The sequence below is a fragment of the Stigmatopora nigra genome, chromosome 19 (assembly GCF_051989575.1).
Source record: "Stigmatopora nigra isolate UIUO_SnigA chromosome 19, RoL_Snig_1.1, whole genome shotgun sequence".
NCBI lineage: Eukaryota > Metazoa > Chordata > Actinopteri > Syngnathiformes > Syngnathidae > Stigmatopora > Stigmatopora nigra.
Genome location: NC_135526.1, coordinates 3759353 through 3777297, shown reverse-complemented (window position 1 = coordinate 3777297; position 17945 = coordinate 3759353). Strand labels below are relative to the sequence as shown.

General features: G+C 38.2%; 1 protein-coding gene across 5 annotated transcripts in view; it reads left to right on the top strand.

The window, feature by feature from the left end:
- The first annotated feature begins 104 nt into the window (after positions 1–104).
- Positions 105–17945, top strand: part of sptbn2 (spectrin, beta, non-erythrocytic 2) — a 34312-nt gene continuing 16471 nt past the window's right edge. The window contains exons 1-7 of one of the 5 annotated variants that reach the window (XM_077740123.1): positions 106–625; positions 6713–6911; positions 10383–10523; positions 16541–16692; positions 16859–17032; positions 17142–17233; positions 17328–17408. In XM_077740123.1, coding sequence (XP_077596249.1) covers positions 6752–6911; positions 10383–10523; positions 16541–16692; positions 16859–17032; positions 17142–17233; positions 17328–17408 — 800 coding nt within the window. In that variant the 5' untranslated portion in view covers positions 106–625; positions 6713–6751. Of the gene's footprint in view, positions 626–6712; positions 6912–9937; positions 10524–16540; positions 16693–16858; positions 17033–17141; positions 17234–17327; positions 17409–17945 lie in introns of those variants that run through there. The other 4 variants (XM_077740119.1, XM_077740121.1, XM_077740120.1 and 1 more) reach the window with 4 other exon arrangements.

Sequence of the window (17945 nt, the reverse complement as noted above, 5' to 3'; positions counted from 1 at the left end):
CTCCAAAATGTGTCATCCAAATGAAAAACGGGATGGGGCTTTTGCTTTTAGCACCAGGGACAGCGCCACACTGTGCATCTCATTTGTATCGTGCAGTTGTAGAGAAGAGAACACAGAATTCGTGCACACTGTTCTACATGTGACCGGGAAGGGTCAGCGAGCAAAGCACCCGCCCACCCACGCTCCCCCACGCACACGCCGAACGACCACCAACAGCAGCAGATCGTCCACTTTTTCTTTCTTCGAGCCGCTGGACGGGAGTGTGAGCAGAGGGAGTGCGCGTGAGAGCTTCGACCCGGGCGGAGCGTCGGATGCTCGGCCACGAGCTGCTGCGGATATCCGCCTCCCACCTGGTTATGTTACCCAGGCAGGGGTTTGCATGCGTTGCAACTAAAAATCAGTGTTTTTGCTCGTTTTTATAATATGGCGAATTATTAACAACCGCAGAGGATAATTTCCTTTTTTTGGATGATGATGCGGATGATTTTTAAAGCCATTTTACGGTTAACATTTGAGTAGCGGGGTGACACGCGCAGATTGAAGTGCTTTGATTTCGGTTCAATTCTTTATTTATACCATAGGGTACACTCAAAATCCCACCACAAATCAGAAGGCTAAACAAAAGGTAAGCATATTTCTCTCTCTGATTCTCCATCATCTTTTGATTTTATTGCTAACCCCACTAATAACAAAGCTAATTTGAGATATCATTCAGGTGACTGCTGTTAGCCCACAACCTCCGTTAGCATCCCATGCCAACAAATAGCTTCAGTGCATGATGGCCAAATGTGTGATATTTAACATGACCACAAAAGTCTTATTTAGAAAAGGGATCATCTGTTGCTCCGATGCTAAGTGCTTGATGGAGGAGTGCTCTGGTGTGTAGTTCGTAGAAGCCATCAATTAGGATGTCTGTCTCTCTTTTTTTGCCTTTGTTTGATATTCTGTGTCAGACAGAGCCTGCCTGCCATATTCGGACTGCATGGTGCGTTCACGTCCGGGTTTGGATGGAGCTCGACTGCGAGGCACTAAAGCAACATCTGCCTCCTCGTTTGTGTTGTATTTTCGGATGTTATTTCATCAATACTCCGATGTCGATAAAACTGATTTATGGTGCCTGGCCTGCAACGAGTTACAGCAGGAATGCAACAGTGAAAAAAAATGAGCTAGTTTGTGATCATTTTAAGCAATCGTGTGAATTAAACCAAAATTCCCATTCTTTATTTCACACATTTTACATCACAGCACCAAAGAAATATATTACTACCATTGATAACTAGTATTTGTCTGCATATTGTCAATATATGTTGCTGGCATAGATGGTTGGACAAAGATGAAATGATTATCTGACCCACCATCAGATTTCATTTCAAATTAGAGAAATCATCATAATCTTGGATTACATACAGATTTGTTTGGACCAATTTTGGTTATGCATATGACAATTTGATTAGATTTTGGTGCTCAAATCGTTATGGTGTCTATATTAGGGAGTTGGCTTTGATATTGTATTATGGTTTCAGATACAGCTCCCCCTACTCAGATTAAGAATGAAAGGGGGGGCTTTAATGCGAAATATATGATGAAATCCTTTACATCCTTTTACAAGGTCAATAGAATTAGAACTGTGCTTGACTGCGTGTGTTTTGATTGCCATGTTTCCTTCCATCTAGTGTTTTGTCTTATACTTGTTCACACAGTAAATTTACTACTACAGAAAATATATACCATTTACAATTTCTCTTCATTTCTTATGAATGTGTATGTGTTAAATAATTTCAAAAGACCCTCTGGAGATTTGGCTGAAATGCTGTGATACAGCAGAAAAACAACATAATTAAGAAATCATTGGCAATTCCAAACATAATAAAACCAAGATCTGGAATTGAGAACTGAAAATTTATTTCCTTTTGAAATTCCTATCCTCCAAAGAATTGACAAAACATTGAAAAGATTGATGAATCTAATTGGCAACAATGCTTGATGAAGGATGACAATCGATGAATTAAAAACATATAAAGAAACCAAATCCAAGTCAGCCTAAGCCTGGACCTAGTCGCGCTATACAAAAATCACTTGCACACATAGTCTCAATTATCTTCAACGCTAAAAACAATCAGTGTAAACCCTTCAAGAATATTCAATATTCTGTTCTATAGTGTTTGGAGATACATTTATAATTCACAGAAAGAGTTGGTTACTCACTTTATAGATGTCAACATTAGATGCACCCAGTACAATACGAATCATCGGCCAATCGTTACCTCACTATAATGTGGAATGTGGGGCTGTTTTTTATTATTGTATCTAAAAATAGGTTTGAAGTGCCATCAGAGTATATAGATAGGCCATCTAAATTTTTTAAGGCAAGGTTTGGGTCGATATATTCTCATTTGGGTCTCGATCTTGAAAAAAAAAACTGTTTTCAAAGATGTTTGCCATCGTAGTGCTACTTTTGTCACATTTTTGTGCTTGCAAGAGTTCAGTGATGCAAAAGAGAAACTAATGATGTTTTCCATTATTCTGTAAACAAAGCTGGTTTGCTGAATCAAAGTGACATGCCTATGTCTGCGTGCGGGGGCCACGGTGGTTTGACTATTTGATGAATGTGATGCTACAGGTCAACAAAAGACCCTGCTGTCCTATTCAGCAGTGTATTTAAAGTGGGATCAGCAGCCTGTGGAGGGGCCTCTGATGCGTACATGCCCCTGGCCGCCTCATGGCTACAAACAGGAAAGGCCCGAACAACTAACTGTCCTAGCTCTCTGCTGACTCCTTCATTGTATGGAGCCATTTGTTAGCACAGGCATTTTAGTTTTAGGGAGAGTTTATCGTGTGTGGAGGCACAGTAGGAATGTGTATTTAATCTGTTGGTGTCCTCAGAGTTTGTTTAAATTAAATATTTTGTTTACTCGTATTCCTTTGCGTCATCTGTAGTACTTCAATCTGGAAGCTACTGCTGAAGGCCAATCAAATTATCATTTAGCACACTATAAATGTGGAGTGTTTTTATTGTGGATAAATGATGATGATGAAGATTGGCATTTATTCCTCGCTTTACAAATAAACCTGATTTGATTATTACATGCAGTGATGTCCACAATGTCTTTTTTTTGTTCATAAGACCACAATCTAAATGAACCTCTCAAGAAAACGTCAATTTGCTTCACAATTAATCACCAATCAATTCCCCTTTATTGACAGATTTATTGATTAAACCGTCAATTGTGAACACCGGTTAAATAATAGGCATAAGCACACTTGAATCCCTAAAAATGCTTTTTAATTACTTTGTAAATAGCAAATTGATGACAAACTGTCCTATTGGATTGGATAGTTTAAAAATAATTGCCTGGGATCAGATGTGAAAATGTCAGCATCAGGACATCCCTTGCAGGGGGAATAAAATGTGAATTAATGGGGTTTTAATAAGTGTGGACCCAGAAATATTAATAGTTTAATGAGCGCAAATTGAATTACGCCTTGGGTCCTAATATATCAGAGGATTCTACAATTTTTCTGAAGTCTTTTGTCTTTTCAGGTTATTTTCATGTGGAAAGATAATGGTTTTCAAATCCGTTAATTAGTCCCACCACTTTGAGAGTGTCAGTATCGTACTGAAGAAACAAAAACATGATGCTGCTATTGAAATATGTCATGTTGTTTTCACACTTAAAGTAGCTTTTTAAACTCCATGTTAAATGGGATGGCATAATAATGGAAATCAAAAATGGAATGTCAACAAAAAAAGTTTCTATATTGCTTTGTTTTTCATAAAAGAAATGCTGCTATAAATTCAATTTGCTATATGGCAGGCTAATATACAGACTTTATTCCCTGCAGGCAACTGGGTCTAGGCTCAATTTCTCATTTACTCTGCTCCTGATTATCGTGGACGCATTGACAAACAGCCCAGCTGGGCGAGGAGAATGGGCTCCCAGAGAGGCTGATGAAAAGGAGGGGGAGACGGAAAGAACAGTGGCACGGCCACAATAGGCTGACACGTGTCTGTCAGGTCAAAGGATGAGCTTTAGCCCCAAGGCACCGACGGATGGCCCACTTCTTCTTTTGCCTTCTCACTTAATGCAGGGATGTCAAACTCATTTTGGTATTCGGGCTGCATACATGACAATTAGATCCCAGGTGGGTCGGACCAGTTTTCCTATAAGTTAACTCATTGGGATGCCGTTGACGGCTTTAGACGTACAATCCATTTTGACTGGGAGGGGTCAACGGAGATGAAATTTGTGTTATCACACCCGGATCTCCGATTTTTCAAGTGAATTGTCTGTCATTGTCAATGATAACTAAAAAGTTATTTTGGGTTACTTTCTGCTGATTTTGGGGCACAAATGGATTAGTTGTGATGACCTGTAAAGTTCACGCACTTAAATATGAGCGTCCTCATTTAGATTTTGCTGCAATTTTCTAAGGTTCATTGTTATAGGGTTTTAATTTGAAACTCTTAAATTTGGGAATTATGCCTCAAGGGGATTTACTTTCATAGAAACCTTTTCTCGCCCCCTCTTTTTTTATTCAACATCTGTCGTGTTTTCTCTGACCATCAGTTATTACTTTTCAGATCTTAAAAGTGATTGAGCTGTATTCTGCTTCAGAAAGTTATTTTCAAGATGTTGTCTTGGGTATCATGCCTAGTTACCCATAGTAGTGCTTTCTTCATGTTTTTCTGTGTAGGCTGTCTGATGGAATATGTTTAGCTGACCTACATTGGGCCAAATACGCTCCAGTGCAGTACAGTTTCACGCTGAGTGGGTGGATGGACTGTGGCTTTTTCTGGTAGTGGAGATTGTGGTGGTGGTAAACCGTAGTATGTCACCCCATTTTCTGTTCTTGTATGTGTGTGTGTGGGAGGATGAGCAAAAGGTTGTATCATAGTAGGTCAAAGGGATTGTTTGTCTGATCCATTGAGGAGAGATTAACACAGACAGTCAGTGAACAACAAGCTTTCATACTTGTTACATTACAAGTGTAGGATTGCCAGCCTTTTTGACAAACTCACTTCAACTCCTTGTCCTTTTAGCACCACTTACTAGCCATTAACCACACCTGAAGACATCTTTTCATGACTTGGTAATATGTCTGAGATGGACCCTTTTTCACCTTAATTTTTTAAGGCCATTGAGGTTTAAAGTCCCACCATGACTTCAGGGGCTACTTGACTAAATTTGATTAATTTGACTTTAATGAACCACAACCTGCATTACTTTTCTTTGTTAAATAGACAATAAAGAAATCAAAGCAGATATTTGGTTATATGACGCTTTTAATGATTTTAGATGGTAAATGATTCGTTTTTCAATCAGTTGTTTGCTTCTGGAGCAGAGAGAGGTAGTTGTAAGATATTTACCATTGAGTTGATGAAATGTTGGAGCCAAGAATGGTTTCCTGAGAGGTGCTTGTTCTTTTGGATTGGATAACTATTCATCCCGTATTCGGAAAATTGCATTGTCATAGTACCAAGAGGGTGAGCATGTAGATAAAGGAAAGGCATTTTAGACATATATAGGTAGAAAGAAGTCAAGTTTAATGCTGCGTTATGGTGATGATGCCTCTAGTGTGTCTGACATGTAAATGAATTGCAGATAGTCAATCTATGATACATATTATAGTTTGGTCCCTCTAATAAAATCATGCTTGCTTTTGTATTAGTCACATTTAGTGGATGTAGTGAAAAGATTCATTTTCAGGACTGATGCACAATTTCCAATAGTGAATTGGTCAATTGAATGTGATTTGAAATGTTAAGCGGGGTAATGTGCAGGGAGTGTTGCCATCTTCACTAATCCCTGCCTTTAGTTCCTATTCCCAGCCACCCCTTAATCTCCTGCTAATAAGATTTTCAAGGTTTCATTTGATATTTTTTTTGAATTTTTATATTCTTTTTTTGCTTGTTGTACTGTCATTGAGGTTTACTTTCAGTGTGGAATACCCTGCTCATTGATGTGTTTATTTCTGGCATGCTTAATAATGCAATGGTTGAGAGATGGCTCAGGTCCACAGTGTGTTTTCTGGCCTTAATGTAGAGGGGTCAAGAGCACTGTGAAAATGCACGTGATATATAATTGATGATCATAATACTCTTTTTTTTTAAATGTACTTTAACCTAGTTTTTACAGATCATACCAGAAGGACAATGTTTCACTTGTATGTCATTCATGGTCTTAGATCACTATAATATTTTCCTAATCATATGGCGCACATGGCAGACAGAGCAAACTATTAGTGAACTGACTCGTCATGGACATTAATCTGGCCAATGCTCTTAAATAGTGGAGTTTAATCCTTTGAAGATTTCCCATTGGGTATTTATACACCACGAATGGGATTTGTGTGTTCATACTCCTTTTGTGTCGTTTCCGTACATTGATTTGAATGCATACGGTATAGTCAGCATTCATTTCCAATATCACTTTTGCAATTAAAGTGGCTATTAGAACAAATAGGAGCATATGACTAACAGGGGTTTTTAAAGATGGCATGATTTCAATGGCAGCATTCGTAACTGACTTTAATCTTAAAAATGCAAATACCTAATATCTCATTACATAAGGACTGGCAGCAAGTCTTACAGTGTAAGCGGCTATCTGATGAGGAATTTAAAGCTGCACAGCTGTCAGCTTTTGACACAGTACCCCCCCTCAACCACACAGCTTGAAGTGACTTCTGTCTTTTTTTTTTTTTTTAATTTTAGGTTGGATGAGCTTTCCTCTTGCCTGGACACCAAGACATCATGAGTACCATCTCCCCCACAGACTTTGACAGCTTGGAGATCCAGCAGCAATACAATGACATCAACAACCGCTGGGACCTGGCAGCAGCAGAGACTGAATGGGACAATGAAAATAGTTCAGCGCGCCTCTTTGAGCGCTCCCGCATCAAAGCACTTGCAGGTCAGATTTACTAAATTATCTCACCTATTGATTGGTTTAAATGTAGTCCCTCGTTTATCTCCATAAAGTAACATTTTATTTGGCATGGGCTTGCTTTGGCAAGATTCTTTCCACAAACACAGTGCTTCACATCTTTTGTCAAGATTTTACAGTCTAGAGATTGTGTGCAATCTATCTTTTTGACTAACAGTCTGATTAGATGACCTTTTATCATCCACATTTGCTTTCACTTGAACAATTATACGATTCTGAGTGCACCTCTAGTTAGACCTGTCCACTTGTGATTCAATCACTTTAATTGGAGGTGAAGTGTCTGAGTGTTGTCCTTAATGATATACTTTAACGATTACCTATACTTTAACAGTAAACAGCGTTGAGAGCCATCAATGTAATACTGTTAGGGTTAGATTTCAAATATGACCAATAGGGTCGTGTATTTTTATTTTATTTGGCCTGATATGGAATTTAACAATACATTTTCTATTACTAGCCAATATTGACATCTTCATGTAAAAAAAAAACCAATTAAACGCGTATACTGAGTCTTGGGACCAGCATTTGGTATTTAGAATTTTGTAAATAAAGCTTCCAACACTTAAATGACACAAAGAAAATCAAAGATTAATAGTGCTCAGAAAAAAATCTAATTATGAGGTCTCCAGTTACATACTAACGTAATTTCTTGTACTCCCAGAGATACAATTTGGTCATTATGGTGCACGCCAGAAATAGATACAAAAGAGGCTAATGATAGAGACCATCTTATGCATAGTAATACACAGGGAAAAATTATCAGATGCTAACCACAGACGTTTTCCTTCGTCCTCCATTGTGGAGTCTTCTTAGTTATTATGCCTGATTTTTCATGCTAACTATTTAATCATTGTTTGATGTTGACATAATCCGAATTGTGTCGGTATCACTCTTCTCTCGCCGTTCTTTTTATGATGTTAAGCTTCGTTTCCATGATAATTGGTATTTTTTTTGGCTGAGTCTATAAGAGCCAGTCTTCTTTTAGGGCCATAACCTGAAAAAAAGGGGGGCACAAAGGCAAGGATCATCACGGCCCACAAACGTAATGTATGGAGTTGAGGTACTAAAGGGCCGACGAAGCACAATCCAAGTCGTAGCCGAAGACTCGTTTTTAGTTGAATCAAACTAAAGTGAACACAACTATATCTGCGTACACTTCCGATGTTCTTCCAATCTTGATGAGGAAATGCTCCATCAAATTAAACGCTCCTTTTTAAGCAAAAAATCCAACTCCACAAGTTTTTTTTACTTGTTGAATTGGAACCACTTGCAGTATGAGTAAATCCCAGCAGAGGGGACCATGAGGCAAGAACATTCCGAATAATAATGACCTCAAAACTTAGACAAAGAGTCTGTCTGCCAAGTCTTGTAATGTTAAGGATCAGATAAATGGAAATTCCTTTCTTCATTCATAAGAACATCCATCTTAGCTGTCTGTCTTGATGCCAATGATTATATCATATGTAACATCTGATCCAGAGGACTGTTCTACTCTGCTTTTTTTGTCACCTGTCTGACTGTTCCTCATAAAGTGCACTTTAACATGAATACTTGTGATACCACTGCGGTAGGACAAGTAGAAACTTGATGCATACATTCTTCGACATGCTGCAGTAAATATTTCCCCCTGAGCCAATGTCCCGCCTACCTTTTACAGCTTGAAAAGTCTGCATCCTGTGCACACTTTGCTGCTTAGTGATGCATTCCTTTCAAATCCAGACCGATGATATTATTCTTATTATTTGGATCCCTCTTCTGCTTAATGGCTTTTATACTTGTCCCTTTATTGAGCCTCTCCCTAGCATGTTTTTTTAAGTATGCCATAAATAACCCTGTCTAGTAAATATGGAGGTTTCCTGAGAAGTCTTTCTTCTGCAGATCTTTGTTGATCAGAGAGTTGCTGCCTCATATTTCGCGGCGGAGCCGCTCATTACAGTCCTCTCCTAAAGGTGTTCATTCATGAATTTATTAGTTCCATTTTGCTCCGCTTCAACCTCTTACGAACGATTGTACACTTCTCTTTTCTCTGTACATTGGTTCTATTAGTAAGAGCATGTTCTTGTTGGATCTCATTAGACATATCGCCCCAACCTCCCATCATAAACACAAAGCCCCATAGGTCCTAGGGCAGTTCATTTCCTAATGAGACCAAGCCAGATGCGGCTTGCTCATCAGGATATGGATGAAAAAAAACAAACAGTCCCTTTTATCCCTGCCCCCTGACCAGACCATAGGCCACTAATCCATGACCCCACAAGTCCTCAGTCTTTATAGACTTGAGTAATTCTTAGCATATGTTGTTCTTTTTTTCCCTTTTTTGACACATTGTCAAATTCTTTAATGCTTTTAAGGAGTAATACTCTGGATACTATTATTGCACCTTACATGATTACCAATTACTGACAGCACAGTAAAAAAAAGAGAGGCACAGAGACAATGTCCAATTGCTATATCTGTTCTTATCAAGTAGAACATCAAATAAGTTAATATGGCTTGACCCGTAATTGTTTTACAAAGATAACACGCCTCTATTTGAAACTTTCCGCATCACCGGTACATTTCCGGAAAGAAATAAATGGTTCCATGTTCAAACAGGAAAGACCTTGTTGTGTTTCCAAGACACCACAACAACCTTCTCTGTCTCTTGTACATTTGATCATTTATCACATTGCCCCAAGGAAGAGAAAAAAGGGAAGACTAAAGGTTGGTTTTGAATTAGCAATAATAGAGGAAGGAAGGAAGGAAGCACCCAGCTAGACACCGGATCAGGAACTCACTTTGGCAGACCACACCCCTTTGCTCCATGGAATTAAGGTGGCTGTGAGTAATCTGCCTCCAGTTACACCATGCAAAGCCCTCATAATGGTTTAGTCCACCTCCACACCTCCCCCTTCTTCTTCTTCTCTTCTGTCCACCATTCTTTGGATGCTCCACCCTCAAAAGCGCACCTTATGCAAATGAGCCGAGGAGGGCACAGCAGGCTTTGTTTACACAGCAATCCGACCACAGCCTGTTAGGCTTCTCTACAGTGTGCTGCTCCAGAAAATGTAAAGAGGAAGAGTTTGTAGGGAGGGATAGATAGTCAGTGTTTTCTTTCTGGAACTTCTAGACATTGCAAGTGATTTTATGTGAACCTTCTTCACAAGTGTGGTTAAATGATTCACACGAGGAGGTAACACAAAGACCGTATTGTTCACATTTTTTCTTTTTTAACTAAAGACACCTCCCTTGTGCTTTCATTGGAGAGGAAAAAGGATTCTTACTTTTTGCCACACGATTCAACACGTGAAGATTTAGAAGAAATTATAAACCAAGACGTTTTGGATATCCAAAAGGTTGATCTTCTGTAAAGCCGTTGAAAGGATTTGATGCAGTCTTAAAGTAGGAAGATTGAGATATGCTCAAGACTTGAGAGTCCACATTCATACTTTATTTTAGAGGAATATTTTAAAAGGAAATCCATAATAACGGCCATGGAATGGGAGCATAGAGAGAGGGAACCATGCTTGTCTCCGGCGGCATTTGTTAATCAGGTGCAATATTCCAATATCCTGGAAGGAAGGTTTAAACAGTTGCAAGGTAAGACTTCTTCTGAGCTAATCATTTTAGTTGTGGGGAATCATTTGTGTGTTCTCTAGTGAAAGCTCCCAGAAAGGCAAATAAATGCATATGAGTCTTCAGCTCGGCGTCTAAAGCAGGCTGGCAGTGTGGCACCTGATCACTCGGCCACCTGTCCTGAGCTTATTACAATGCACAGCTCTATGCCCTGCACACACATATTGCCGAGTGCTGGCACCAACACAAAACGTCTTTTAGTTTTGGATTTTCTCCAGGAAGGGGGGGAAAATGAGTAATGAGAATGTATTCTTTTTTCAATTTTCATTGCCAAAGCTCTTCTCGGAAAGAAATATTCAGCAGCATCATCCCGTTATTGTGTGGCTGATCTGTGGGGTTATTTGTCATCTCAGTAGGGTAGATCTGAGTACTACTACTGTTTCATTTGTGGGTTTTTTTTTGTATCTACTCTTGTCATGGATTGAAGATTTTAAATCTATTACGGTTTAACGTTCAAACTCAAGGGCAACATTTCCTTGACCTTGATTATTGTATTTATTCAAGTTTTTTTTAATTTTTTTAGATCGGGACAGTTCTACAAGAGAACACGTACTGTTTTTTTTAGTACAGGGTATACACGCACGCTAAGTACAGAGCTGTAAATATACACCCATAGTCACACGTCTTATTAGTAACGATTACTTGTATTTCCAGTTTGGCTGCACTTGAGGCTCATTCTTGGGCTCACTCATTTATTCTTATGTTAAGTCATGATGTCAGTTGGATTTCATCATGGACATAGTTCAGTGTCTGAGACTCCCATATCATGCAAAGGGAAGCATTACTAACACTGTTTTTGATACCCTAGCAGAGGAACATTAAAACATTTATACAAAGTAAAATTTTGCTTATATGGCCAGTATGTTAACTAAGGCACTTTTTTTCACAATTACATTTTTTTTTATTTTTAAAAAAAGCGCATATATATAGTACAACACAAATAGGTTCCCAAACCGACACCCAGAGCTGACTTTGTGGTACATAATATCTGAAGGATAAGAAAAGTAACTCATTAACCACAGTTAAAGTAGATGGCTGTAATGAAAGCGTGAGTTACTCTAGTATTCTATCGAAAGATATTTGTTAATATGCTCATATTGTTTATTTTCCAATGAAACATCTTGAAATACAATTTATTATTTATTATTTTAGTATACTTTTTTTCAAATTACAGTATGACTATTCCATTTTCAAGTTATAAATATGTCACATAATTTACTGCGAAGCTTGTGAGTCTTATCAATTTCAAAATGTTGTTTTATTATATGTCCGTTTAGACACTTAACTACTCTGGACTTATGAACTGATCCATCACCTGGCTTAATTTATTAAATGGCAGATCATAAACCACACAAAATAAGTACATATTTTAACAGTTAAAGACCACATCGCTAACTTTTTTCCCTAGGTTAAAAATGAATGTATTTTGGGAGGAAAAATGGTTTAAGAAAGAATTTCTGCTCGGAAGGTTACGCCTCAAACGTAGTAGTTCTCTGCCGACTCAAGTGTTGTAACGCCATATATCGGAAGCTCTTACTCAGTGGCCTGCAGCTGTATCTAACAGTCACGTTACCCTTGTGAGAGCTCACCATCATCATAGCACACAATCCAAATAAAAATTACCTCGTTTGTACAGTTAAATCAACATTTACCGTTAACTCTCGGAAGCGTGTCACAAGACATTGTTGGTTTTGTAGGTTGAGGGACAATTACTGTCTTGTTGACATTTCACTTCACATTTAACTTTGGGTCCAGATGTTGTGGCTTAGAGGTGCGTTTCTATCTCCTTTCCCATGGGATTGGCCTTGGCCAGTCCCTTCCTCCCCACACTTTTTGTTATCAAGTGCAGCTGTAGATGACAGAGACCTACATGGTACATTGATACTATCAGTGTTGACTCATTTCATGGTAGAGAAACATTTTGCTTAGCCTATATGTACTTGTGACCTCAAAGAAAAGAGGAAAAAATGACGCAAAGTGGCAGTTTTACCACAGGCCTACTTTTAGTAGCACAAAAAAAAGGAAGTTCCGCTTTCATTGCAGGGGCATTATGAAGATTTTTGCATCTGCGTGTGCTATTTGGCAGTTTGCGCACACATTCTTAGGTTTGTGTAAACTTCAACGATTATGTGGGTGCTAATGATGTGTCTGGAGCCATACTTTCCAGCGCAAAAAATAACAAAAGTGATACTGGGCTCATTATTTTCCTTTGCAACTGTTTGACAGATAGTATAGTAACAGATAGCCTCAAATAAAATGATTGATGCTCTTGGTGAAGATACAGATAGAGGAAGATGAATAAGTTATTGGAAAATTCCACCCCCAAATCATTATATCGTCACCTATTTTTTATAGCAGGTGCGGCATGGCCAAGTACTGTGTTATCTCACTTTTATGATGGGAAAAATCACATTTTTTTTAATATCAGCCACAAATTTGTGTCAGATTTACAGTGGTGTTTGACTTTAGTCCATTAAAGCAACACAGATCTGGTTTTCCTCAAAGCACAGAAATGAAATTTAGGGCAAAAGTCCTCCTCCTCCCACAGATTTCCTTGTTTTCTCCACCTCAATCGTTTGGGGAACGACCAAAAAGAGAAGGACATTGAGGCAGATTAATACAGACATTTGTTTACCCATTCTTTCTGAGGACATGGTGACCAGAAGCGATCGTTATGGAAGCTCAAGGTGAAATGGGATGGCAAAAGTTTATTGGGATCCAGGGCATTTTATCCCACTATTTGACAGAACCAGGAATGTTAGTCAAGACAAATTTTCTATTAACATCATAAAGATTAGGCTACACAAAAGAACTTTTAGTGACATACTATTTTTTTTTTGCTATTTTTGTGATAGCTTATCACAACAGTCTTGAATGTTAGCGTGATTATTCAGGTAGACTTTACTGTCTTTACATGTGAAGTGCTTACTATGGTGAACTATTTTCAGACGAGGTCAATTCTTGATCTCAGTGACGACACTGACCAAAAGTGCAATGCCATGCAATGACTTTGCACTGCTCCCTCTAGTGAAACGATTTCCAGTAGTGGGAATTCAAAGAATGCCCCCTCCACGTCATTTTTTTCCCTCAAGTATGCTCTTCTTTATCTTTTGGTGGACAACACAGACATCACTCTATAATCAAAGACTACAGTCCAGTAATAGACTAACTGCTTGTATTGGGCCACAGTACAAAGCTTTGGCAGAATTTCAGCATGGCACTTGTTGCAAATGGAAATTGTAAATCATTGCAGCATATAAAAAACAGTAAACCAACATTACATCAACACTACGTGTTCTTTCAGAAGCGATATTTCAGCTTTGTAATTTTCTACATAACTTGGGGATTCACTTTTATTCATAGGGGAAAGAATGGCAATTATTTAATAAATGGCATTAATATCCAAACCAATGATCTACCAAACACAGAGACAGAATTAAGACCGGTCGCTGTCCTTTTGTTGCAAAGATTTCTTTTAAGTGATCAGAATCATCTTTGGTTCATTTTAGGGTGCATTCACACTGTTTGGTTCATGCGCTGTGCACCTTTTGCACTGGTGTGAAATACATATCAGTGAACTTTGGTGTGGAGAAAATAGCCGGTGTGAGACTTCACCAGAAAGGTGGACTCGCTTCGCTTGGTGTATGTACTTTGCTGAATTTGGGAAAGCCACTACACCGTGGTTTGAACCAGTTCAGAAATCACACCCCTTTTCGCACATAACAGGTTTCAATAGCCATGGGCGTTATGGGAAATGTTATTTGTGTTGTCTGTTGTTAGCAGTACATTGTTTAACATGAGTCAGGGTTAAAAAATGAGCAATGATGAGACCGAATGTCTACTTGATACACTATGGGCAGATGCCAGAGTAAAAACTATGCCGGAAAATAAACATAAAAATGAGGACATATTTAAGAAGTTTAGATATAGGATGAAGGAGAAAGACTTTTGAACACGAGTACACCACAGCATGCTGTATCTTTGTGATTTTTTTTATTTTTTATTTAATGTTACCCTACACATACCGTTTTGTCTAACGTTTGAACAATGTTTCGACACGTGGGTTTGTTGTCAAATTCTGGGACTATTGTGAAATTTGCAATGTGAAAAGGGATTGCACCAAACCCAACAAAAAGATATATTGTATTTTGGTTTACACCAAAGAAAGCCAACTATACACTTTCCTGGAGTGAATACTCCCTCAGACAACAACAGAATGAAGGATGATTAACCTTGAACCATTTTAACCGTTAAAAATGTACAATAGAAAGGACACTCCTTGATCTTACGTTAAGCCATTGTTTAGTGAGCTTATTATAATGACTCCCATGAACAAATACACACTGTTTTTGGTCAAAACAGCTGCACAAAGTTTGCACTCATCTCCAAAAGCAGCCACTGATGACCAGTATGTTTGCTTATTATATATAACCGCCAATGGAGAGACGTATCTTTTTGTCTGCCTGCTTGTTAGTTTCCCTGTCATTTAAAACCAACGTGCGAGAACTGTGGCAGCATGTTGTCTACATAACTTTTGTTCAGTGACATCTATGCCTCATTTTAACAGTTCTGTCCCAACATGACCAAACCTATGGAGGAGTGTACTTCCTCAGCCACATTTTAATAAAAATAGTCCCAGCCCCGTTTATCTTTGGACAAATAACTTATCTCACTGGGCGCCATTGACTGCAATAGACACCCAATTTATTTAAACTGCGTGGGGTGATTGAATAAAGCCTCATTTGTATCCTTTGAGTCAAAATGGATAGGACGTCTAGTGCCATCAATGGCACTAAAAGATAAGTACCCATAATAGGCATCTATTATTGTCAGTGATTGGCAATGAGTTCGTTAACTTTGCATCATTGCCTTGAATTTTCCCTGACATTTTTACTTTGTGGCATTGAACGAACAAATGTGACAGCAGACACAAAACTGAACAAAAGAGCAATCATGCACAACAGCACAATCCATAAAACCCCAAATATTTCTGCTAATTTTTAACTATGGGAATGTCCTTCTTCCTTTGACTCCTTTTATTTCAATTGATGGAGCATCACAATGGCATAATATGCCTATTTTTAATGGTGTGGATCAAAGGATCTCATGGAAGATTGTAAGAATGATTTATTGTCGCTTGGTTCCTTTTGCCACATAGAGATCAGAGATAGCTTTAGAGATTAGCAGTGTAAACTCCAAATTTGAAATGACCATTGGACTGATTAATCTCAGTCATTTTGAGATTGCCAGCGTGGCTATCTGCATTTAGCCAATAGGGTGCTATTCGATAGACATTAATCACACCAAATAATGGTATTATTAGGCTCATGTGGAGAAAAAAAAGGATGGTAAAATCCAATAGTTAAGTAAATGTTAATGTGTTTTGATAAAAACCAAATAGAAATGTATATCTTCCTTCAACTTGCAATACTTCAAAGATATTTTCTTGTAGTATTACTCCACTTTAGTAGGCATGTGTGAAATTTGACAATCAGTTGCATTTTGTTTCCTCGTGGTCACTGAACTTTACCCTTTATGACTTCATCCATTAATAAACCTGCAATGTGGCAGATATTATCTGAGAGATTTTCAAACATTTTTCCTTTTTTTCATGCTGTTGCACAAAAGAATGGACCGCCCAATGTCCTCGGAATGAGGCCACTAGTTAGCTGGTAGAAAAATATCACCCTTAATCCCATGTGCATATGTCTCATCTGATTTTGAGAAAAACATGTAATTTTGTACCATCACTTAAATTCTATCTACTATGTGATTGATAATCACATTTTTGAAATGGTCTAAAACTTTGGTTTAGGAAAATAACTCTTTGGTTACTATTGGCAGTGATAGACGTCCATTCTGTTTTGCCTAGATTGGTTTTACTACCAAAAAAAATATATATATACTCTCTGAATACTATACAAGTAGCTTTTTATCGCCTCGTGAATAACCCTTTCTTTCCCCTGGTAATTTGTTTTCAGATGAGCGTGAAGCTGTACAGAAGAAAACCTTTACCAAATGGGTGAACTCTCACTTAGGCCGAGTCACTTGTCGCATCGGTGACCTGTACACAGACCTGCGTGATGGCCGCATGCTTATGCGTCTACTGGAAGTGCTCTCAGGAGAGCAACTGGTGAGTGTCCTAGAAAAAAAAATCATTCTTTGTCCCCCCTCTTGGCATAAAAAGTTATGAGAATTGACATTGGATGTGCTTAATTTCATCCCTTTTTAAGTGTGACTTTATTTCTTTACTAAAGTTCACAACCTTTTTTTTTTTTCTTTGCTTCTTCCGTTCACAGCCAAGACCCACAAAAGGCCGCATGCGTATCCACTGTTTAGAAAATGTCGATAAAGCTCTACAATTCCTCAAGGAACAAAAGGTCCATCTAGAAAATATGGGATCACATGATATTGTGGATGGTAACCACCGTCTCACCCTGGGGCTCATCTGGACTATAATTCTTCGCTTCCAGGTATGCTTAACAACATTCATACATACACATATAGTTGGTGATCTAATGCTATCATTCATTATTGACTTATGTGGGATCTATCATAAATGAATAAATAATGCGGTTATAGATTCAGGACATCAGTGTGGAGACGGAAGACAACAAAGAGAAGAAATCGGCAAAAGATGCTCTTCTTTTATGGTGTCAAATGAAAACTGCTGGGTAAGAAATCTGAATGATTGTCGAATTAACAGTGACTGTTGAATCTGTTTGTCGTGTTAATGATTTATCTTTTTTTTTTTTGCTGGCCTCTAAGCTATCCCAATGTCAACATTCACAACTTCACAACCAGTTGGAGGGATGGCCTAGCGTTCAATGCCATCGTGCACAAACACAGGTCATTGACTTCTCCTTGTATACTTGATGCTGCCGACTATATCGACATGTGCAATGAAGCTAGAAATGCAAAGTTAGCCGTTTAAAATGAACTCCTGCAAAAGTTAGGATTTTGATAATTGTAGCAGACACCTTATCTTTTTTTTTATCATACTGAAATCACTTGTTGCACTTCTCAGGGGTGTTTTTATTCAGGTCTTCTCAGTCTGTAGAGTGGCTGAAGATAAAAATAAAACTGGAAGTCAGATGGCCTAGATCACTGAAATAATAACCCACTTATTTTATATATAAATATATATATATATATACTTGGGCATCCTTTCGGTGATAGTGCCACTTGAATAACCTGTTATGCTCTGAGTACCTCCTAAAAACTTGATTCAATGCTTAAATGTGATTGAAAGTTATATTTACCCCAATTTTATTTAAGCTTACATTGTAATACCAATAGTACTATATTTACCATATCACTACCATTAATCGGAGGGAGTACATGCAGTACTCTGCTTCAATGAATTATTTTCACTTTCCCTGTCTA